We start from the raw sequence: 22,327 nt of genomic DNA, 5'->3' as shown, positions 1-22,327 counted from the left end.
CTGCGTCGCAACATCAACTCTTAAAGGATGACGTTTCTGACCTTTAGCGAGCTCTGCGTTCGTTTTTAAATGTCAGGGATGAGCTCGTGTCGAGGCTCCTGAAATAGAACTCCCTGGTAGCAGATATGACACATATTTTTTATTAAATATGTGTCATAAATATCAAAACAACGATGAAGAGAAGCACCTCTGTGCTTTATCTCGTTGTTTAGATGTTTACACCACAACAGTTTTACTCCTTCCCTCAGGATTATGGTAGAGACCAAAACTGAGGCAAAAGACAAACTTAAAACTTACATTTTCATTTAATATAATTAATATAATTCATGTGATTTTATTTTGCAATTAAATAAATGTCATCAAAATGAAAAATGAAAAATGAACTAAAAAGCTTAAAATAATCTATCTGGATTGGCTTTTTTTGGAGAAGAAGAAGAAGAAGAAGAAGAAGAAGGAGGACCAGGAGAAGAAGAAGGAAAATAAAAATGAGAAAGAACAAAGAAGAAGGGGGAGAACAAGGAAGAGTAGAAGATGATGGAGAAGAAAAAGGGGGGTAGGAGGGAGGGAAGAGGAGGAGAAGGGAGAGAATGAGGAAGAGAAGACGAAGATGAAGGAGGAGCCAGAGAAGTGGGAAAACGAAGGAATAAAAAGAAAGAATAAAAAGGAGGATGGGGGAGAACAAACAAGAGCACGAGGAGGAGAGGAAAATGAGGAACAAGTGGAAGGAGGAGAGGGAGGAAGATGAAGAGTAGAAGAAGGAGTGAAAGACGAAGATGAAGGAGGGTCCGGAGAAGTAGAGGGAAAAGGAGGAGGTGAGGAGGGGAAGAACAAGAAGGAGTAAAAGAAGAAGAAGAGGAAGTAGATGGAGAAGGTGGAAAAGTAGAAGAAGGAGGAGGAAGAGGAGGAGGAATGAAAATCAGAAAGACTAAAGAGGAAGAAGGGGGAGAAGAAAGAGGAGAAAAGTTCACTTTAACTGAAAACATTCACTTGTTTGCACTAAAACAAAGGACGAATGTAGAGTTGACGTCATTATTTTTATGGCTTGGCGCTAATGTGCTGTCGTGTTAGCATGACAAAGCATGCTAACATGCTAACTTTCTCTCCAGCTAGCTTGACCTTGCTATGTTAAAAAAAAAAAGTACTTTCACTAGTTCTACTTGTTTCTGTTCCAACATTATATGAGACTGATGCAGTTAAAGTCTTTCCGCTTTGATTTGTTTATTTGCACATTAAAGATAGAAAACATTTAAAAAATGGTATTAAAAATGAGGAGTTGTTGTGCAGGAGAGATGGAAGCCGAGAACGGTTTGTGAAATACCTCCTCCATGTAAAGCAAAATGCATCCACAAATGTAAAGTAAAAATAAAACTACAAATAACTCAGCGTGTTCAGATACTCAAAAACAGAAGTATGATGTATGTAAAGGGTACAATAGTGCACTTATATAGGTACACATAGGTCACATTACATTATGTTAGTTTCTGCCCACTGAAACAGTAGCGGCCTCATGATTTGAAATGGATGCGGATTGTGTTGAGTTTGTATTAACTGCTTCATGATCTCTCATGAACTCTCATTACACATGTGAAACAGATGTTATTAGAGAAATAAATCCTGTTAGCCCCTGTAGTTTAGGTAAATAAAGGTCTCAGTCACATTTAAGTAAAATTATCCTATTTCTCTTTATGCCAAATGATGAGTTTTATTTTCACTGACCCCTTGTAATTACACCACGGACCTCTAGAGGTCCACGGACCCCCAGTTGGAAATCACTGATTTATACAATGCTTTACACCTTCTCATTATCCAGGACTCCGTTCTCTATTCTGATTATATAAGCTAGCAATGCTGATGCTACACGCTTCTTAATTAGAATCTAAATAAATCCCAACTAATCACCAAACATCTAAACATGAATTAACCTCCTGAGACCTCGGAGCCAACTAATCCCCATATGGGGAGGTTAAGTTTTAGGTTTTGTGGTGGATTATTCTGCCTCATTTGAACTTTTATCCTCTTAACTAGATGCTAGTTGGTGTAAAAACACGATAGCCGTCATTTGAGCTGAGTCATTCTAAACGAGTGGACAAGGTTCAAAACCTAATCATATTTTACAGCTTAAACTTATCTATTTATGCTTATTAACTTTACTAGTTCGTATGTCACATATTGGTGACTTTATTATGATATTGAGTGACATAATTCCCGTGTTATGCGTTATGAGAACCCCAGAACTACTTCCTGTTCAAAGACGATGCTTAGTTTTTATAGATCTTAGGTCGTACAAATCCCAAATAAAGAGAAATGGAGAAAATACAAATCATTGGCACTTCCTGGAAGCTAGTTTGCTGCTTTTTATTGAGTGGAATGACCTCGTGTGGCAGGGAGGACAGTGCTTCAGCTCAGTGAATAATATGATGAATAATAACTGGTGGAGTGAAGGATCCTGTACTTTTCCTGTCACCTCATCCAGGATTAAGAGCGTCCAGAGGGTTTCTGTGCAGATGCCAGGTGAGGTGGGAGCCCAGGTAAGGCAGGTAATAAAAGAGTCAAGTCAAAGATAGGTCACATATATAGTGATGGAATGAAAGAACAGCTCAGCCCATTTTAGGCAGGATTCATCAATTCTTCATGATGTGACCCAACCACTAGTTGGGTAGTAGAGCCACTGCTTCTGCTTTAAAATTGGGGAGCTGGAAACTAATGACAGGAACGGGACAGACATGAGCATGCTAACACATCTCCCAGGCCCAGAATAATATAGCTTAAATGTAAATAATTCAAAACAAGGGGTTTAGGTTCTTGCCAACATACCAATGGCAGTGTCCATAATCGTCCCCTATCCACCACATAGGGCCACAACACCCAACGGTGGTGGGTATCCCATCATGCATTGCGTCTGTAGCGGCGCCGCCGTTAATGGCCGTTAGTGGCCGTTAGTGAGACACATTTTGAAGTTTCGTCGCGAAACAAAACATAATTTTATTTTTTATTTCATGAGCATCACACATAATTGTTTACAAAATCATTGCGTTTTAGTAACGTGTAAATTATAATGGTATAACCACTGTATATATATATATATATATACTTGGGCTAGGCGAAATGACGTTGTAGATATCTCAAACTGAAATTAGGAATAGTCGCAATTTAATTGTATTCAAAATGTAATTACGGTTAGTCAGAAAGACGTTGTTGATATCTACAATGTTAATGTCAAACTTATTTAAATGTTAAATCGGCTTGCTATAGTCAGGGGAGTGAATGAACGATTTCAGACATGGGGAATGTTAGCATTGTCGCTACGTTGGTTTCTTGCTAATTAGTAGCAGCCGGAGAACAGAGTCGAGAATGGATATAGGGCTGCACAGCTCAGAGCCAAGACAGAAGAAACGGTGTTTATTGGATTTGTGATGTTCTAGGAATGGAACGAACGGCAGAAATGAATGATACCGTTATCGGTACCAAATGTGTTAGCCTGCCAGATATGATCGTGCACTTTTCAGGAAGTGACGTCATACGAAAGCGCCGGATCCAAGGGCCGAACATACCGACGGGTTTGAGATAATGGAGGGTTGTTGTTGTGCTGCTCTGTAAGAGATTATTGTCACCTCGTTTCCATTTAGATGAACTTGTAAATGATAATGAATGCAACAACCTAATTTCTATGGTACAGTACTGGCCCCCCGTGTGGTTTAATTTGAGTTTGTATTTTTAGTGTCCTACACGGTTTGTTGTTTGTCAGGTCTTTTTGTCTGATGAGCTGTACTGTGGTTGTTTGTCTTTTTTCTGTATATCAATAAAGATGTTAATAGAAAAAAAAGAATGTTTTTTTTTTTTAAATTCTTTATTAGAAACTAGATATTGGTGCAGAAAATCTATTATCAGGATTGTTTTTGTACCAAACATCTTGTCACACTGTCCTTGAACGAGACACTCAACTACCCACTCTGGATAAGAGCTAAAATTTTAATGCAGTAGGGTGAGTTTGTGATGCAGGAAATGTCTTTTTTTTCCAGTGTCCCTTGGTGATGCTATATATTTTCTTTAAATAACCCTATGTGAGCATTGTACCATAAACATTTTCTCATGTGTAAAGGCTCAACAACAACAACAACAAAAAAACACACTGACCACACACGAATGAAGACACCGCGTCTTTATTTTGCATTGGGAATACAAACTCTAAACACAACCATCCATGGGGCATTCACACAACATATTTTTCTTTTTTTTTCTTTTTGTTTTTCCAGTGTTGGTGTGCTTTTTTGTACAAGCGCATCTCGGAGGAGAAACATCGAAAGCCTGTCACAATCAATGCAGTTAAAGGCGACGTAAGAAAACGTACAATTAGAAAAAATAAAATACCTTTTTCCACCTATGAACACATTCCTGTCTTTTGCAGAAAGAAAGGCAAAGCAGTAACAAACAAGAGCGACCAAAAAAAAAAAAAAAAAAAAAAAAAAAAAAGCTCAGCAAGGAAAATCTTTTCTCCTTTGGTGAATTTCTGGTGTTTCTTTTAATTTTTTCTGCAGCCAGTTGCACCAACTCAACAATGTAGACTTTAGATGTGATTCTAGCAGTTAGCTTAGCTTAGCAAAAGGACAGTGCTGGGAAAAGAGTTAAGTTATAAGAAGCATGCTTTACATGTTCTCGTTTCTTTTTTTATGACTTGATACACAGCGATGCAGGTATTGTCCTTGGACTGTATATAAAATAGGTTTCCTGATGAGCATTTTGAAGCTCAGTGTGGCGTCTGCGGCCGTCGCCATCTTGGCAGTGCGTTACTCCACCGAACTCTCAGCTAATTCCAAAAAAATGGTGAAAGAGGTGGTGCTCAGCTGCCATCGTTTTTTTTTGCACTTTTGCACAATTTTATCCGTAGTTTAAACTGATAATCAACAGCTAGCTTACTGAAATTCTGCAAGTAATCGTTACATTTAAAACAAATGGTTAACAATGAAGGTTTCCTTGTAACAGCAGCTGAAACAGGTTTTCCTGGTGTAGCGTTCAAGCTTCAATTTACTGACTCAGGTGTGGACATTTGGATGCTAAAACCACCTCAATCCACCGTTCTGCTGCCATCTTACCAGTCATCAAGCATCTCTCTATATCATAAGAAACTTTGGTTCTATGGAATATAAAAAATGATGATAAATAAATAAACATTCCTCCACGATTACATTCAACCTCTAAAGGAAAGTCAAACCTTTGAACCTCCTGCAGCTCGCTCAGCCTGTTTGTTGTTTTTCCCGTGTAAATGCATCGTCCCGCAACAGGGCCGTCTCTGAATACCCACTGGATCTGAATCTTTTAAACCCTTGTTTAATGGACTCCAGAGCCACCAAGTTCAGACACGCGGAGACCCCGAGCTGCTTTTAGCGGGCCGCCTATGTGTTGTGTGTGTGTGGGGGTGGGTGGATAAAAAACCGAGGCAAGGAAAAGACTGAAAAGATTTTATGTTGAAGTGCGTGGTTTGGAGGCTGGTTCACATTTATTATAAGAGATTATTTGCTCTTTTTTAGAGTAAATCCGAGATTTGAATTTGATTTTTAAAGTCATGCAAATGTAATTAGGAGTTTACGTCTGCAACGTTTACATGGAAATCCACTAATAATCTGAAAATGCCTCAATTTTAAATGTTATATTATGTGCAGATTTGCCAGTTAATGTAAGTATATACTTAACTTATAATGTCCATGTAAACGTAGCCACGTGTCTGGAGTTAATATCTGAAAATGAAAAATGCATTTAAAGAAATTTACTGAATATTTTCTTAGTCTATTAAAATATAATTTGTGAGCAGTTTTTTAAACTGATGAGCCACAGAAGCACTGTAGGGATATGTTGACAGTAAAGAAAAAATAAAATACATCTTAAGCTTTATCTTCTTGGTAGGTTTTTGGGTTTTCTTTTTACAACTATAAAACAAACCTTCTTTTTAGTGTAAACACACATAAATGCCACAGAGCTGTTTTTTACAACACTGATCCATCATTTCAAAAGTGAAACCAGCTTCTAATACTTTGAAAAAAAGAAAAGAAATAAATAAAAAATAAAGTGTGTCCATGCGCAAACGTCACAGTTTTGGAGGAGCAGTGGTGATTTCATCTCAACAAAATCCTTCAGCAAAAACATTTAGAGATCTTCGCTCTCTGTGGGACGACACTTAAAGATGTAACCAACATTTCTTTATACAGTGTTTTCATAAACTATTCAAAGAGAGGTTTCAAAAGGGAATAAATAGAAATAGAAAGTGAAGTTAAGGTGTGTCCGGACTGGTTTGGTCTGAAGAGAGAGAGCATCTGTTGCGACAGCATCCAGGCCGGCTGGCCATGCTTAATGACCACTGTTTAATCTAATTTTATAATGAGTCAGACGGCTGCCCCCCGCCCCCGGTGGGACGGGGGGCGAGGCCGAGCCGATACAAAATGCTTCCAGTAGCAGCTTAAAGCAGATAAAAAGGGTCCGTGGGAGTTCAGTGGAACACAAAGGCAGCGAAACAGGACGACACCGTTCTGGGCGGCTTGGAACGAACGACAAAACATTTGCTTGGGCTTCGTCGCCTCAATCACTCGTCGTGGTAGAAATTATCAGGACGTTATTTGACACTTTAGTTTGGCTTCGCACTGCAGGCAACCTCACGGAAATAAACTCAGGAAAAAAAAAAAAAAAAAGCTTCCACAGCCAAGAAAAGTCGCATAATCTGCCAATCAGACAAGATCGGTCGACAACCTCTTTCCCGCTGAGGTATTTTTAATTTATGAGCCACGATGAAGGAAGAGTTGTGGAGATTTACATCGTAAAGGACAAGTTACACGAGTAATAAATAAAATGGGTTATTTAGAGTCAACTAACAGATTATTTATTGAATGTGGCACGTTTAAATTCTTACATGTAGCTCAATTAAAAATATTAGAAACAACTTTTCCTCCCTGATGATGTTCAACATTTGCTCTTTATTTTTTAAATCCACTACTGGTCAAAAGTTCCTCTGGTCTTGTTGGTTCAGGGCTTCATCCTACAGCAAGATAATGACTCAAAAGTCCAAGCTACGCCAGAACTACCTCAGGATAAACTGAACCTATGTTGTTCTATATCAATCTTCAAAAAAACAAATACAAACAAAAAAAAGCCCTAAAATATAAGATGATAGAAGATTAGAAGGAAAGAAGTTCTAAGCGACATAACTGCGACGTTGTAGCAACTGATTTTGTTTTCTTTTGTATTTTTTTGTGTGTTTTTTTTGTAGATATTCAGTTGGATTGATTATTTAGGATGGGTATATATTATAAGTTATACTGTGAATCATGAAAATGAAAATAACAACTAAAAATAAAAGAAAAATTATGCAAAAAACAAAAAAACTAAAACATATTTTTATACTGTTGTTTCAGAACCAAGAACAGCATTTTATTACCATCTTATCTACTTATATTATTGATTATTTTATTATTATTACTCAGGTATGCTACGCTGCACTCACACACCTGAAGAGAGAAGAGGAAGCTGGTGGAGGAGCCTCCATCCACCGGTAAAGATCATGTGATAACTTCATGTCGGGAGGTTAAGCAGGAAACTGTGAAGTCATTTTAAGTTATTATTTAATCTTAATTTTCCCAGTGAGGCTGCCTGCAAGCGTGAAACTACAAATCACTGACCGGAAGTTTATTGAGGGACGAGGGGGGGGAAGAAAATTTGCAGATTTTTTTACAAAGATTTGACACGTAGTGCAAATTTCTTGTGGCAACGACGGCCAAGGTGCTTCTCCGTAAACACATTCAGCGCTCTAGTGTCCTCATTCTTGTGCATTAACGCAGAAACGAGCCGGCTCTTTATGCACTACAAGGCTGCTTCTGTTTCTTTTTCTTTCTTTTTTTTTTTTTATTTAAATACACGAACAGGTTCAAAGGGAGGGGTGAAAATAAAGGCACAGATATTTGGACTTCATCCTCGCTCTCCCTCCCTCCCCTTACCCTCCCACCCACCCACCATCTCCAGCAGCGGCTCAGAGAAGTTTCTGGAAAGGCTGCGTCGACTCCGATCACCGTCAATGCTCCTCCACCGCGGCGCAGGAACCCGGCTGTCGGCCCCTGCGATACTCAGCCTTGATGTGTCGAAGGACAGCGCCGCCTCAACCTCTTCTGTCCTCCATCAGTATAAGAAGCAGCGGGTAGAAACAAAAAAGGGGGACCAAAAAAAAAAAAAAAAGCATTTTCGCCTCCATTCGTCTTTCTCTGAACCTGATCTTTTTGTAGCCGTTCACACAGAGTCACAACAAAACATCTGAAACGAGACAGAACAGCAGCTACACAAGCGGCGGGAGGAGAAGGGTTTCAACTGAGTTTGAAAACATCTGGATTGGTTTTTGTTTTTGTTTTTTTGGAGGAGGGGGGGGGTGGGTTGACATGCCTGACAGAGACCTGGACCAAATGCTGAGGGGGATAAAGGAGAGTGACCTTCCATCCGCAGACTCCCACCGTTTCCCCGTCTAATTACATTTCTGTTTAAACACAGATTGCCTGACTTGAACGCCAGCTGGTGCCTCGCGCTTCACCTCCAGAGTTCAACGCAGATCACATGAACTTCCCCCGTTCGGCCAATAAGAAAACGCAGCAAAATCAAATTAACCGACTCTTTCACCTAAAAAAAAAACCTTGCAGGTCTGACGCTCGTTAATTAGGTCACCGTGTGTAACGCACGCCGTCTCCGTTAGCAACAAATTAATCAGGCCAGACGAGGAAGCCACCGCTCGCTTAATCCAATCTATCGATATCAAGTGCAGTCGGGGAGGACGCGACCACTTTAACAGGCAATTGTTTAGTGCTTTGGCAGCAGGCTTTCGACGACCACACGCCAAATACGACGACGACGACTCAAACGCACGCACGCACGCACACACACACTCACACACACACGGGAGATATTAAAAGAAATCTCCGAGAGAAGAAGTGTGTTTCACAAAAAAAAAAAAAAAAAAGGAGTTCTGTGTTTCTCAGCGGGGTCGGCCATGACTACCACAGAGAGATGACGGAGAAGCGCTGCTGCAGTGCATTCTGGGGATTTGAGTCAATATTTACAGCCCATGGAATGATAAACGCACCAGTTTCTTCTTTTTTTTTTTTTTTACATTTACATACATCGTCAGCTCCTTTTCGCCCGACCCAGTCAGTACTCCCACTCGTCCGTCTTCATGTCCAGGTAGTTGAGAATGTTCTGGGCGAACTTCACCGCCTGCTTCCGCGCCACCTTGGTCGACTCGTCGCCCTGCGGGTCCACGGCGTCCAGCGCCAGCAGCTGCTTGGTCAGCAGCTCCTCCAGGATCATGTAGCTCTTGTCGACCCGCTTGCCGTCGAAGCCCAGGACCTGGGCCTGGAGGTCCGACAGGCTCCCGAGGACGAGCCACACGGACCGGTGCGACGGGTGTTCGCTGGGGCCCGGCTGGCGGCGGGCGAGGGCCTCGCGGAGGTCCAGGAAGGTGATGATGGCCTGGACCTCCACCACGGCGCGGCGGCGGGCCTCTCTGATGCACGGGTTCTTGGCCGTGTCCACCTGGTCCAGGTGTGTGAGGAGGCTCTGCAGCTCGGCCTTGGGCCTGAAGCCCAGGTCGCCCATCGCGCAGTGTCGCAGGACGCCCTCTCGGAGGTGGGACACGTGGGCTCTCACCGCCTCGATCTCGCGGATGGAGTTGTTCTGCGCCAAGTCGTACCTACGGGAACAAACACCAGATCACCAGATGTTGGATCGACCTGAACTAGTCTGGAAAGTACAACCCTGCTGCGTCTCTTCAACAACGACAAGTGGACATGTTTTAATTTCCTTGAAGAAGTTTCAGCAAAGTAGCTCCTTTAGTTCTGAAACACTGATGGAGAGTTGGGGTTTTTCGGTTCGTTATCAACCATAGATGTGCCCAATCCAAAACTTGTTTGCTTGACATGTACGTGACATCACAGCAAACGAAGTCTCCATGGTTACGGAAACTGACATTTTAGCATGGATAGATTAGCAGCATTACTCATAGCGTTTAAATTGTAAAATTAATTAAAATTAAAAAGAGCTGTTCTGCAAATGACTGAACCAGCAGATCTGAAAAGCAGTCAGAGATATATTTTATATTTTTACAGATATCTGCCAAAGAAAAGAGAAGTAAATGTATCGCTGCATTATGAAGAAACAACTGGAATCCAGGCACAGAAACCTGGTGTTGTGGTTCACATTTAGTGTCAGTCAAGTCATTCCTTAAGTTACTTCTTTAGTCACGTTCTGGAGCGCTGTCAGGTAAGTTTGTGGATGTCGTTGTTTTGGTGTAGTTACGGCCGACAGTAACTATTTCAGTTCCAACAATAAATAAAACGATAAACTGAATATTTGTGATCACTCCAAATTGTATGGCTAACGTTACTTCTCAGTAAAGCTCTTTTACATTTAACATAATGAAATGAACTAAAACTAACTTAAAACTAACTGAAACTGAGGCTAATCCACTTTCTAAATCCATACTAGTTCATATGGATCATTGTCGAGTCCAATTGTCCGTAATTTGATCTGATAATCCACATTTTCCCTGGTCTCGCTGTATTTACTGATACATTTCACCATGTTTTTGCCTCTCAGGGCGGAAGTGACGCTAGTGCACAGCCTCTATATTTCCTTCCTGTTCAGGAAGTTTACCACAAAGTTGTATTTACTATTTCTGTGTTTGGAAAAAAAATGGATTTCAGGACCATTTGGGTTTGGGAACCATAGTGGAAAAAGCCCAATGTTTAAAAGCAACTCATTGGTGCATAATGTCCCATCATCGTGCTCTGATCTCGTCTTATTGTCTACCTCCAGGTGCTTTAGATGGAGAACATCACTTCCTAATACCGCAACAAGAGGGCACGATGTCTGCAGTGTGAAGAAGCAACGTTGTGCGTTAATGTGAGATCTCACTCAAAGCTTAGAGGAAGTTGTTTATGAACATTTTAAACTGTTTTTATGGAGATTAAACAGGAGATGTTCAGTCTTAAAATGGGACACAGTTAATGTTCATAAACTTAAATCTGAATATTTACAGGTTATTTAATTGTATTATTATGAGGACATTTAAAAGAATCATTTAAAGCATGTGAGCATCTTTTACACCCACCTGCGCGTGTCTTCTCCCTCCCCCTCCAGGTCCAGGTGTTTCAGCAGCCCGTTTATCTCCTCCACGACCTGCTTCCTGTAATTCCTGATGGCGGCGTTCCCGGACACGTCCAGGGCGTCCAGCTCCACCTGCATCTCCGTCAGGATGCGGGACAGGTGGGCGCAGCTGTCCCTCCCGCTCAGGCCCATCAGCAGCGCCACCAGCTGACTGCGGGCCACGCTCACCTTCACCATCACCTGGTTGATGCGGTTGACGGCCTCGTGCGTGTCGCCCGACAGCGGCAGGGAGAGCGTCTGCTGCTGCGTGCGCCCCTCGATCACGTCCTGCACGGCGCACAGGCGCGTCAGCGCCCGGTAGCGAGCCTTGCGCAGCGGCACCCGCCCCTCCGTCTTCACCTGGGTGAGCTTCAGCACCAGCTCCTGCAGGGCGTCCACCAGCTCGTCGCTGATCTCCGCCGCGCCGCCGGCCCGCTGCGGCGCCACCACCCGCTCGTCCACCAGCCGCCGCGCCTCGTTGCTCAGCTGCTCGATCGCCAGGCGGGACGGGTGGGTGGCGTTCTCCTCCAGGTAGCGCAGGAGCCCCTCCACCTCCTGCGCGGCCCTCTTGCGCGCCCCCTGCAGCTCCGGTTTGCCCTCCGTGTCCACCTGGTCCACGTCCAGCAGCAGCCGGGTCAGCTCCCGCTCCAGGCGCTTGTAGTCCCGGTCGTCCTGCAGGCCGCTGAAGGTGCAGACCTGCGGCCCCAGGGACGCCACCTCCTTCTGGACCTCGTACAGCCGCATCATGGCCGGGTGGTGCGCATGGTAGGCCTGCTGCTGCTGATCCATCGGATGCTGCTGCTGCTGCGGGCCACCATGGTCCATCCTCTTCCCGCCATCAAAGGGCTTCCCGAACAGGCTGTGAAATGGAAAGTCACAACAATGAGCGACAATCAGAGCCTCTGAAAACCCAACAATGTTGTCTTCTGGCCAGAATGGACACATCACTTCAAAAAAAAGCTCCTTTTCTTGAATAGGACCTCCTACTAACGCCTGGATCTTCGCCAAAGCTGCAAAGAGAAACTCTGAGACCTCTTGCCAAGCACTGGAATCCCCACCAGACGAACATAATACTTATTATGATAATCAATGTTTCATTAATATTTGTGGAAGACAATTCTACATCGCACAATCCTGCAAACGCGGCCTCTGGGGCCAAAGAGTCAATAAACAAGATATTAAAATGTCCTGAAGACTTTCATACCAACAGTGGGTTCGCTAGTGGGCGTCCCAGGCTCTGGTTTCCTCTGTGACTTGTGTATTTCCCGACTTAAACAAGCTGAACATAAAAATATTGAAAAGTGTACGGACGGAGCCCTGGATCTTCTTCTATTTGAAAAGAAAAAACCTTCAGCGGCGCTGCCACCTCTCCATTACGAGTCCACCTGAGGCTCCAAGCTCAAGATAAGGACTTTTTTTTTTTTTTTTTTCGGGTTGCGAAATGGAACGGCAGAACAATGAGCAACAATCAGAGCCTCTGAAAACCCAACAATGTTGTCTGCTGGCCGGAAAAGGGCGGATCACTTCAAAAGTTCCTTTTCTTATTGTTACAGCCGGCGCTGGTCGAGTAGGACCTACTACCAACGCCTGGATCTTCGCCAAAGCCGCAAAGAAAAACTCTGAGACCTCTGCCAAGCACTGGAATCCCCACCAGAGGAATTTAACATACTACTTATTATGAAAATTAATGTAGCATTAATATTTGTGGAAGATAATCCTACATCGTACAATCCTCCAACGCGGCCTCTGGGGCCAAAGAGTCAATGAACAAGATATTAAAACGAAGACTTTCATACCAACCAGTGGCTCTGGTTTCCTGTGTAAATGGTGCATTTCCGATTTAAACAAGCCGAACGTAAAAATACTGAATAGTGTACGGACAGAGGCCTGGCTCTTCTTCTATTTGACAAGAAAACCCCTTCAACTAGGGGGTAACCTGAGGCTCCAAGCTCACGATCAGGCCAGGCAGAGCTACCGTTAACTGTAAAAACCAACAAAAATAAAGAGCTGGTCTCTCCTGAATCTTACTCATCAGTTGGTCAACGGTTTATTTATTCTAGATCATCGGGTTGAAAACATTTACGGATTTGAATGTCTCTGCTGGTTCGTTTACTGCAATCACTTCCTGTTTCTCTTCTTCAAGCGGATCAGCCAATCAAGAGTGATCTGGTTCACTCAACACAGCAAAATAAATTGACTTAAAAGTGCCGACAACCCAACGCTGAAAAACATCCAACCGTTGGTTTAGTTGCTTTGCAGGTGTAGCTAATAAAGCAAAGAAAAGGCATTTGCTATGTTTCCATTACCCCTAGAAATACGCAAAATCTAAATATCGCAATAAAAACTGGTAATGGGCTACATTTTGAAAACACCTTAGATTTGTTATCGCAAAAGTGCAATGGAAACACATTTTTTTTGCATTTCACCGTCATCGGAGATGATGACACAAGGGGTCATGTCATCAGTTCATTTGAAGTCCATCTTCCTTAAAGTGAAGTCTTTTAAATTATGGGATATCACATGGGACATCATGGGAGATGGGATTTCACAGGAGCTCATTCGCAAAACGCTATTAAATGGAAACAGGTGCAAGCTGCAATTGAAATTTCAGAAATATCGCTTTCATTTTGTAAAAAAAAAGCGCAGCAAGTGAAACTGTTCTTAAGTCAGAGCAATGAGGTCAACCTACATTTCGAAACAAGAACACCCACGTGACGACCATTCAGAGCATCACCGAGCGTTGCTATCGACTCCGCCGCCCGACAGGAAGCTGATAGCGCTGTAATCCACGTTTAAAAGCCTCCCTTCTCTCCGTCAACCCTTAAAACACAGAGCTGACCAACACCCAGAAGCCTTCAACACTGTGGGAGGGAGATTAAATGTGTCACAGGTGCCTCAGGGCGGACGAAAACGTTCTCGACTCCACACCTAGAAAAACGTCATCGGCGAAAGAAGTGGGTTTAATACGTAGGAGCTAAAAAGATTGAATTGTTTTTTTGTTTTCAAATCTAAAATGCCAGAGCGATGTTGATTCAAGCTTCTCCGCCTTCATTCCTCAGTTTTGAGTCATTTTAAATGGAACAAGTTGGTGTTTTTTTTGTTTTATTTATTTATTTTTTTTAAACTGCTGCTGACTGACAAATAAACTGACAACAACTGACTATAAACAACGAGAAAACAATCCGTAAACAATCAATATACCCACACTAAAAGAAATTATAATTTTTTTTAATACTTCCATATTTATTTATTGACCTTTTGGATCTCTTTTCCACCTCTTTGTGTCCCGTTGTAGTCGCTTTGCTTCATTTTTAAGTAACTTTGCGTCTCTCAGTAGCTGATTAGTGTCTTTTTTGTGATAGTTTTGCATCTCTACGTCTTTGTAGTTGTAGTGCACAACTAAAAGGCTATTTTCTGCTTTTTTTCTTTGTAGTTGTTGTGCCTCTTTTGCATCCAAGTGTGTCTGTGATGTCTCTTTGTCGTTCTTTTTAGCTATTGTGCATGTGTATATGGTAATTTTTACACCATTTTGTGTCTATTTGCAGTCATTTTTTAATTTCTTTGCATTTGCTTTGCATCTTTTTGCAGCAGTTTCCTATCAACACACCAATTATTTCTCTTTTGGTAAAATCTCGCAGACAAACGCTAACTCTTGTGATGCCCCTGAACTTCTTGTTAATACAGCAAATCCACGCTGCCTCTGTCTGCACATAACAGGATGCCCTCTGACCCCGCAGGGGCCTAGAGCTTCACCCAAACGGCCTCTAGTGGGAACAGAAAAGAAACGATATTCAACCCACGTGAACTTTCTACATCCACAGGCTGAGCAGTAAACACAGGATCAAGATGAGCGAACCAGAACATGGCTGTGAGGAGATGCAGCGCCAACAAGACTGTGGGCTGTGGTTATCGTGACCAAGGTGCCTAAAAGCAAAGTGGAATCGTTGCACATAAACACTTTAAAAAAAAAAAAAAAAAAACCCACAACGTGTGACGCCTTGTTATCCCACAGCATCAATTATGCTCATTAGAATTGGCAGCATTATGCATCAGCGTTTCCCCCCCAAAGCACTTTTATGTAAGAGGGCGAGGGGCTGGGACGCGAGCCGAGTCACAGCTTACAAATCTGAGCATTTATTAGGATAATCTCAGCAAAATCCACTCCAGCCTGGCCAACAGCTTCATGGCCAGGAAATAGACAAGTAAAAAAAAGGGGTGGTGGGGTGGGTGGGAGAGAGAGAAGCTGGTGCAGGTGGTTTGAAAGCCGGGGTTAGGGAACCGTAAATGAGAGGGCTAACAGGGCTGCAGGTATCATCCAGCACCTCCAGTCTCTGGAAAGCACCTTTCCCCCAGCTCCACACTGCCTGCACCGGTGCTGCTGCACGGCTTTTGCGCATTATGTCACCGCAGATATGCTTGCAAAAAGGGGTAATCTATCAGAACCAGAACCAGAACCACCACCACCACCACCTCCACCAACTCCTCCTTCCTCCAGATCTCACACATCCAGATGCTGTCAGCTGCATCCTCTCCCTCTCACACAAACTACAGCTGCATTATCATCTCACCTTTTCAAAACGCCAAACACATTCGCGCACATTTCTGCGGACGTGTGTGTGTTTCCATCAGCCAAGGCAGGTGGAAAGAGACCGTGTGGGTGGGTGGGTTGGAGGGATAGATCCAGAATCCAGAGAGGAGACGATGCTACGGTCACAGCTTCAGCACCCGGAGACCGAGTGAGACACTGAGAGACACTGAGAGACTGCGGTCCAGCTGCTGTCGCCCCTCCCACAGCCTTAACAGAGGGTCTTCCTCCTAAAGCGTCTCGGTTTAAAAATAAATACCTTTACCGGTGCTTACATAATATTTAAAGTAGCATCTAAAATTAACAGCAGAAGCCTTGTGTCATTGTGTGTGTGTCTGTGTGTGCGCGTATCGGTGTGTTAAGCGAGCTACCGATGATCACCTGACTCAGCCCCACCTCGGCCAAATAACTCCAGTTTTTTGGGGGGCGGAGGTCTTTACAAACAAACACAACTCGCGGAGTTTCACTCTTACCTGCATAACCAGCGTACAGCCATCTGAACCGTGGCGGAAAAGTGCGCACCTCCTCTAATTAAAGCAAAACATTAGCCTACCTAGCAACCTTCTAGTAGTTACTTTCCTGCCCACGAGTATGAACTAACACGGAGTTCGTCGGTGCTCGACAAAATGACACGAACGACGTTTTGCTGGCGTCCGTTTAACGTTTTCGGATAAAATACAAGGCTTTATGTTTAATTAACACGTAATAAAGTGTTACGCACGTGGAAGAAATTTACATAAATGGATTATCTTCGGGATGGACGGTTTTACTGTTTTTAACCTAGCGCAAGTTTTGGTTGTCCAAGTGTGGGTGCGCTCCATGTAGCCGTTTCTACGTAGCGGGAAAGGCGGGCACCAAATAAATGCTAGCAGCGGGTTGATTTTAATTATCAAAGCTTTAATAAATATCTTAAAGCAGAATTTCCGCTTGGATTTGTCTAGTAATTTAATATTAGCCTGGTATTTTTATAAAACGTTAATGCTAATGCATTTTAATGTCCCAAAAATAATTGTACTAAGTGGAATAAATATCTCTATGTGTAAAATTAATAAAATAACCAATCTAATAGTGCTTTTGTGGTGAAGAAATGCACATATTACCTTTTAATCTGTTATTTGTATCTTATTTTTATCTCATTTTTTCAAGTATTCTGCTTTATTACTATTTATTCTGCTTTCCGCCTTAAATTAATTGTACTTAATCTCAGGCCATATCATGCTACTCCTGCTATGTGTTATTGTTGTGTGAATGGTTGTATGTCTAGATGGTGAACAGTAGAAACTGAATTGTATTAATAAATTGTATTTCTGTTTCTGTATCTTAGTTTGTGTCGGTGAGATTTTCAAGCGCACCCACGGTCTTGACCCGTGCTCACGTGACCCAGCAGCTGATTTATGCGCAGAAAAAACGCGAACTGGTGAAAGTTAAAAAGTTAGTGTCGATTAACGACAAAAAAACGCTGTGATGTGTAACATCGTCTGATGTTATTTATCATATTTTTTAAGACGCCGGTTTAGTGAAGGTTTTTCCAAAATGGCCGCCGGAGCAGCAGCGGGACGTCCAACATGGAGGAGCCTCTCCTCTCTGCTCTAGTCCGGCTTTTAGCTGCAGGGAACCGGATCTGGAGCTCCAGACCGTCCGCCCTGCAGGACAAACCTCCGGAGGTTCATATTATAACTATTTTATAAACACTCCTCTTTTATTTATTTAATGCTGTGTCAGCCACTGAGCGGCCCTGACTGTCGTGTTTACCTTTTCTGGTCGTTATTTAAATATTTTTTTGTTTACATTTAACAGAGCGTTACTGGAAAAATTAACAGTATTAAATTAAAAAAAATAAATAAATAAGAGGATATAAATGTCAAGTATGTCCTGAATGGTCATGAACCGGACTTAACATTTTCTGGGTGTTATTTAAGTATTGTTTTTTTGTTGTTGTTTTTATTTTTATTTTTTTTTTACATTTAAGATGTAATAATACCTTATTTAGCATTACAGTTATGCATTTATATATTTATTTTTTGGGGACTGCGGATGAAATTTAGCATGTAATGCTAACTCCTGCATATTTACAATGCGTCATGAACTGCACTTTCCATTAATATGCACTGTCCCGACAAAAATAAGCAAATAAATATAAAATAAAAAGGAAATTTAGCTAAAATTATTTTGTACTGCTAAAAATATTTTACCTAATCGTAATGAAGTTGTTGATAAAGAAAAAAAAACTATGTTTTGCAATATAAGCAATATATATTGCAATATATTTAAGAGTTTCACCCACATTTAGGCTTAAAAATTACTAAAAACATAATTGGATTTTCACATAAGTCCTGAACATACATGATGAGGACCCAATAACACAAATGTAAGTTATTATAGATATAACTATTCCATATCATTTAGGTGCATAAATGTGTGGACACTTGTTCTCAGTGCCTGCTGTGACCTCCTAATGCAGCAATAACAGAAACTAAACAACATTTCTATTGGATTAAAGTCAGGACTTTGACTTGGCCGTTCCTCTTTAACTATTCTTCTGTAAAACCATTTGTTGTTCTTGGGCTCCTTGTTTTCCTACGTTGTCCAGTTTCTCTTCAGATTCAGCTCGTGGACACATGTCCTGACATTTTCTTTTAGGATTCACTGGTGTAATTCAGAATTCATTGCTCTGTCAATGGTGATGAGACGTCCGGGTCCAGATGCAGCAAAACAGTTTCAAACTAGGACGTTACCGCCCTCTTGATTAATATGAGGTTCTGTTGGTTCATTTCCAAATGTGACACCTCTCATTTAAGAATGAATAGTTCAGAATTGTTCTTTTTGGACACAGAGCAGTGTCTTTGTCTTTGTCCATCATCAGTGAACTCGTCACTTCTCCTGTCGAGGGGAACAGTCGTCTAAAATCTGTCTGACGGTAGATTATTTGTGGATTTTAAACTCTTTAGAGATTATTTTGGGACGTTTTTTCAGCCTGATGAGCAACAACAACTTTTTACCTGAGCTGAGTAAACGTCAAAGCAGAAATCTAATGACACACTGAAGTAAACACATGGACTAATGTGGCCTTTAAATCGTCTTGTAATCCAACAGGTCCACTCCATAGATATGTAATATCGGCTCATTTTCCTGAATAAACAAATTCTAAATGTGACATTTCAGTTTCATGTCTATGATTGGGTTCTTTCTGTCCACTCTCATGCTGACTCGTGTGAAAATCCACTCATGTTTTGAGCCATTTTTATGCAGAAATGTAGAAAATACTGAAGGATGCAAATACCATTAAGCAGCTCTCACCTCTTACCTTCTCACATACGTTGTTTTTGTGATTAAAAGGTATCTCTTATTAACAAAACAAAAGGTATTAGGAGTAGTTTTTTTTAAAAGTTGAGATAATTAAATGTAATTCACTTTAAAATTGTTTATTATTTATTTTAAAAAGTAATTAAGATATTTATACACTTATTATTCACTAATAAAATAAAATATAATTTTCCCTATTGAGAAATAGGAGCTGTTTCTGTCAATTACTAAATAAATAAATACTATACTTGAAAATATAGTTATGGAAAACATAAAATAGTAGTTATTATTATTCTAAGAATAATTAAAGTATTTAGTGTTTAAACTGCCATGTTTTCAGGATCTCTACCTGTTTCCTGTTCTCTGAGGCTTCGATCGTTTCTTTTTCTTCGCCGCTCTTCTCATCATGACGTCTGTTCTGAAGTGATAAGCAGTGGATGTCAGACGCTAACTTTAAACACACATGACGTCTGTGTGAGCAAAGTACGACTCCTCACTCTGGAGATTATAGTTTATATATAAATGTGTGTGTGTGTGTTTATATATATATTATTAGAATTATTATCCTTTATTATTCTCTATAATTGTGGCTCCTTCATATCGTGCTAACTTTAGTCTCTCTTAACAAACCCAGAAGCAAACTTAGTGGCCATTTTGTTTGTTTACATGTCTTTCTGGTGAGAGAACAGTCACACGGTTACAAGTTTTCCTTCTTTTCTCCTCACGTGGTTGATTTTCATGACTAAACAACTAAATATGATCAATTGCAAAGTATTTTAGTATTAGCACTAAACTACAAACATGGAGGAACTTTGAGGTGGGCTGAGTTGTTTTTAATTTCTGGCAGTGAGTAAAAAGGTTCTTCACCAGTTACATAAATGAGAATAACTGAGGAGAAAACAAATATAAGTATGACGCTGATATTTTTGATCGTATTCACTTCACTCCACAAACTTTTAGACCGTGTTTAAAAAAATGGTTGTAATTTCTAAACCTTGCCTTCAATTCAGGTGTGACTAACCTCAAATTAAAGCTAATAATCTGCACTTTAACTCTATTTAATTAAATAACTTCAGTATGATTTGATGTAGTAGTGTTGTCATTGAAGGCTTTGACCACTGGGTGGCGCGTTTGCACCGCTGCTCAAAAAAAAATGCAAATTACATGTTTATTCAGAAGTCATTTACAGTGAATATATTCCCCAGTGGTACATAAGGTAAAAATAAGTACATAAAACATTTCTATTGACAGATAAAGACTTTGGAATGTCAGGCTTTTCATTGCTAAACTCGTTTGTACATTTACAAGAATTGCAGGTGCACGTTTTGTTTTTTTTAAAAAAGAGAAAATCAATCACTCCGAACTTGTGCTAGAAATAAAGGACTCAAAGAGCGTGAACCACTGTTGCACATTCAGTCGTAAAATGCTATGCACATAGAAATCACATAAAGAATATAAGACACATCCAACATAGAAACGATACAGAGATTTTTTTTTTTTACCTTTAGGCTAAGTAGAAAAAGTGAACTCCTTTGGTAGAAAAAACATTTATCTGAGTGAAATAAAAATGTGCTGGATATAAAGATCTTGCATCTTGCACGGCCTCTCGGACTTTCTCACATCCGTGGGGCCTGTGGGGGCTGTGGGGGGGAGTGGGGGCTAAACATTCACCTCCTATCAGGAGCGCTGCATATTCACTTGTGTTGGCACGTCGCTGACAGACAGAGAGCGGCCTTGCTGACATGCACGGGAACTTTTATGATTACAGCATGAGTGGTCATTCACAAGTCGATCTGTATAGTACTTTGGTTCATTTTTAATTACAGAGTCCTTGTAGAGACAGCTGAGGGAGGGAGGGGGGAGGAAGGGGAGGGAGAGAGGAAGAGGAGGGGGGAGACTGCGCACAATGCGTCCAATGCGTCCAGGTGTAAACTATGTGCCCATAGAGTGACAATAAAGACAAGAAACATTAGAAATCAAGCAGTGGTTGTTCTTCGGATTCTTCCCGGACTTGTCTTGTGCATGAAATGGGGGGCGTCAGCGTTTCAGTGCAACTTCGTTTATCTCCTCGGATTAGAAGATTTTCAGCCTTTTGCCAACCACCCTGCCTCCCTTCGCCGCTCTCTGGCTCTGCTGGTCTTTGGACAGCGGGCAGTACTTGATGGTGTGCGCGTTGTCGCCGTTGGCACTGCAGAGGGGGCAGGTGTACGCGCGGAGGATGGGGCACAGCACCCTCCCGTCCGCCGTCTTCAGGATGTGGGTGCCGTAAACTTCCTCCGGCGCGCCGTTATTCCGACAGAAGACGCACACTTTCGGCTCCGGCTTGCCCCTCTGAGTCTGTTTGCGCCTCCGCTCCATGGAGAGCAGGTCCAGGCCGGGGAAGCTCCCCCTGTAGGGGGGCGAGTCTCTGTCCCCCGGCTGCGCGTCGCCGCCCGCGAGGTGCTCGTACGGTCTGAGCAGCGAGATGCGCTCCTTCAGGTCGTAGATGGAGATCGGCGGGGAGCCCGGGGCCGCGCAGCAGCAGCAGCAGTCCAAGTGTCCGTCGCTGTCCCTGCCGTGTCCAATTACGCAGGGGCACACCGGGGACTCGTCCTCCAGCCCCAGGGTCGCCTTCAGAGACTCGGTTATAGAGTTGGGGCTGCAGGACTGGCTGTTGATCTTATTCTTGGCGACAAGTGTCGACAGCCCGAGGTAGTCGTTCCAAAAATTAAAGGTGTAATCATACGGAGACCGCGCGTCCAGGTAGCCGCGGTCCAGGAACTCCATCCTGTCAGAGCTGCAGAGTTTCAGCGTCCGCAGAAGCAGCGAGCAGGCGTTTGGTGGGATCGTGTGTCCGTCAGCATGGGTCAGTCAGCGGAGAGGGGAGGGCAAAAGGGGGGGGAGAGAGTCCTCTCTCTTCTCTCGCTGGGTCCAGTTTGCAGAGCATCCAGCATGGAGGCGCTGATAAGTTCCCCCAGAATAAAACAAGGGGGCGGGGTTTGGTTCAAGTTGATTTTCTCTCTCTGGCCCCACAGGAGGGTCTACAGAGCCGAGCTGGGAAAATCATCCCCCCCCCTCCCTCCCCATAATATAACCATTAGCTCTGGTATCTCTTTGTGTTACGGGAAAGTCACATCCTGCAGGATTTTTTACGCATTGCCCACGTTCCGTGTTTGTTTTTAGCATTTCTAAACGTCCACGGAGAGATGCTAATACTCTCTCTATATAAAAATGCTTTTAATTTGCAACATTTACATTTCCACACCCTGTAGGTTTTCTAGAGATTCTCTGATTGCT

The 22,327-nt window shown here is 42.3% G+C and overlaps 2 protein-coding genes across 7 annotated transcripts; both read right to left on the bottom strand.

Annotated features, from left to right (window-relative positions):
- Positions 1-4,144: 4,144 nt before the first annotated feature.
- bag5 (BCL2 associated athanogene 5) lies at positions 4,145-19,479 on the bottom strand. Of its 6 annotated transcripts, none has more exons than XM_047611215.1 (4): positions 19,401-19,467; positions 15,732-15,987; positions 11,129-12,022; positions 4,145-9,709 (listed from the first exon to the last, which is right to left on the bottom strand). In XM_047611215.1, the coding sequence occupies exons 2-4, from the start codon at positions 15,761-15,763 to the stop codon at positions 9,169-9,171; spliced, it is 1,467 nt and encodes a 488-aa protein (XP_047467171.1). In that variant the 5' UTR covers positions 15,764-15,987; positions 19,401-19,467; the 3' UTR covers positions 4,145-9,168. The 6 variants fall into 6 exon arrangements, with proteins under 6 accessions (XP_047467171.1, XP_047467172.1, XP_047467169.1 ...); XM_047611216.1 differs by lacking the exon at positions 19,401-19,467 and adding an exon at positions 16,222-19,394; XM_047611213.1 differs by lacking the exon at positions 15,732-15,987 and having other exon boundaries at positions 19,401-19,479.
- Positions 19,480-20,205: 726 nt separating this feature from the next.
- On the bottom strand, positions 20,206-21,972 carry LOC125023651 (nanos homolog 1-like). Its single transcript, XM_047611048.1, has one exon. The coding sequence runs from the start codon at positions 21,815-21,817 to the stop codon at positions 21,125-21,127; it is 693 nt and encodes a 230-aa protein (XP_047467004.1). The 5' UTR covers positions 21,818-21,972; the 3' UTR covers positions 20,206-21,124.
- Between the last annotated feature and the right edge of the window lie 355 nt (positions 21,973-22,327).

Source organism: Mugil cephalus, chromosome 17, assembly GCF_022458985.1.
Source record: "Mugil cephalus isolate CIBA_MC_2020 chromosome 17, CIBA_Mcephalus_1.1, whole genome shotgun sequence".
Lineage (NCBI taxonomy): Eukaryota > Metazoa > Chordata > Actinopteri > Mugiliformes > Mugilidae > Mugil > Mugil cephalus.
The sequence above is the reverse complement of the archived record's forward strand: the minus strand, read 5'-3'. Positions and strand labels throughout refer to the sequence as shown.

Bases quoted from the DNA above. Each gene is read 5' to 3' on its own strand.
- bag5 (XM_047611213.1), bottom strand. From the start codon at position 19,459: ATGATGAGAAGAGCGGCGAAGAAAAAGAAACGATCGAAGCCTCAGAGA. The intron at 12,023-19,400 runs GTAGAGATCCTG...TCCATTTCACAG, and splicing joins CCTCAGAGAACAGGAAACAG to CCTGTTCGGGAAGCCCTTTG. The intron at 9,710-11,128 runs GTGGGTGTAAAA...TTGTTCCCGTAG, and splicing joins GAGGGAGAAGACACGCGCAG to GTACGACTTGGCGCAGAACA.
- LOC125023651 (XM_047611048.1), bottom strand. From the start codon at position 21,817: ATGGAGTTCCTGGACCGCGGCTACCTGGACGCGCGGTCTCCGTATGAT.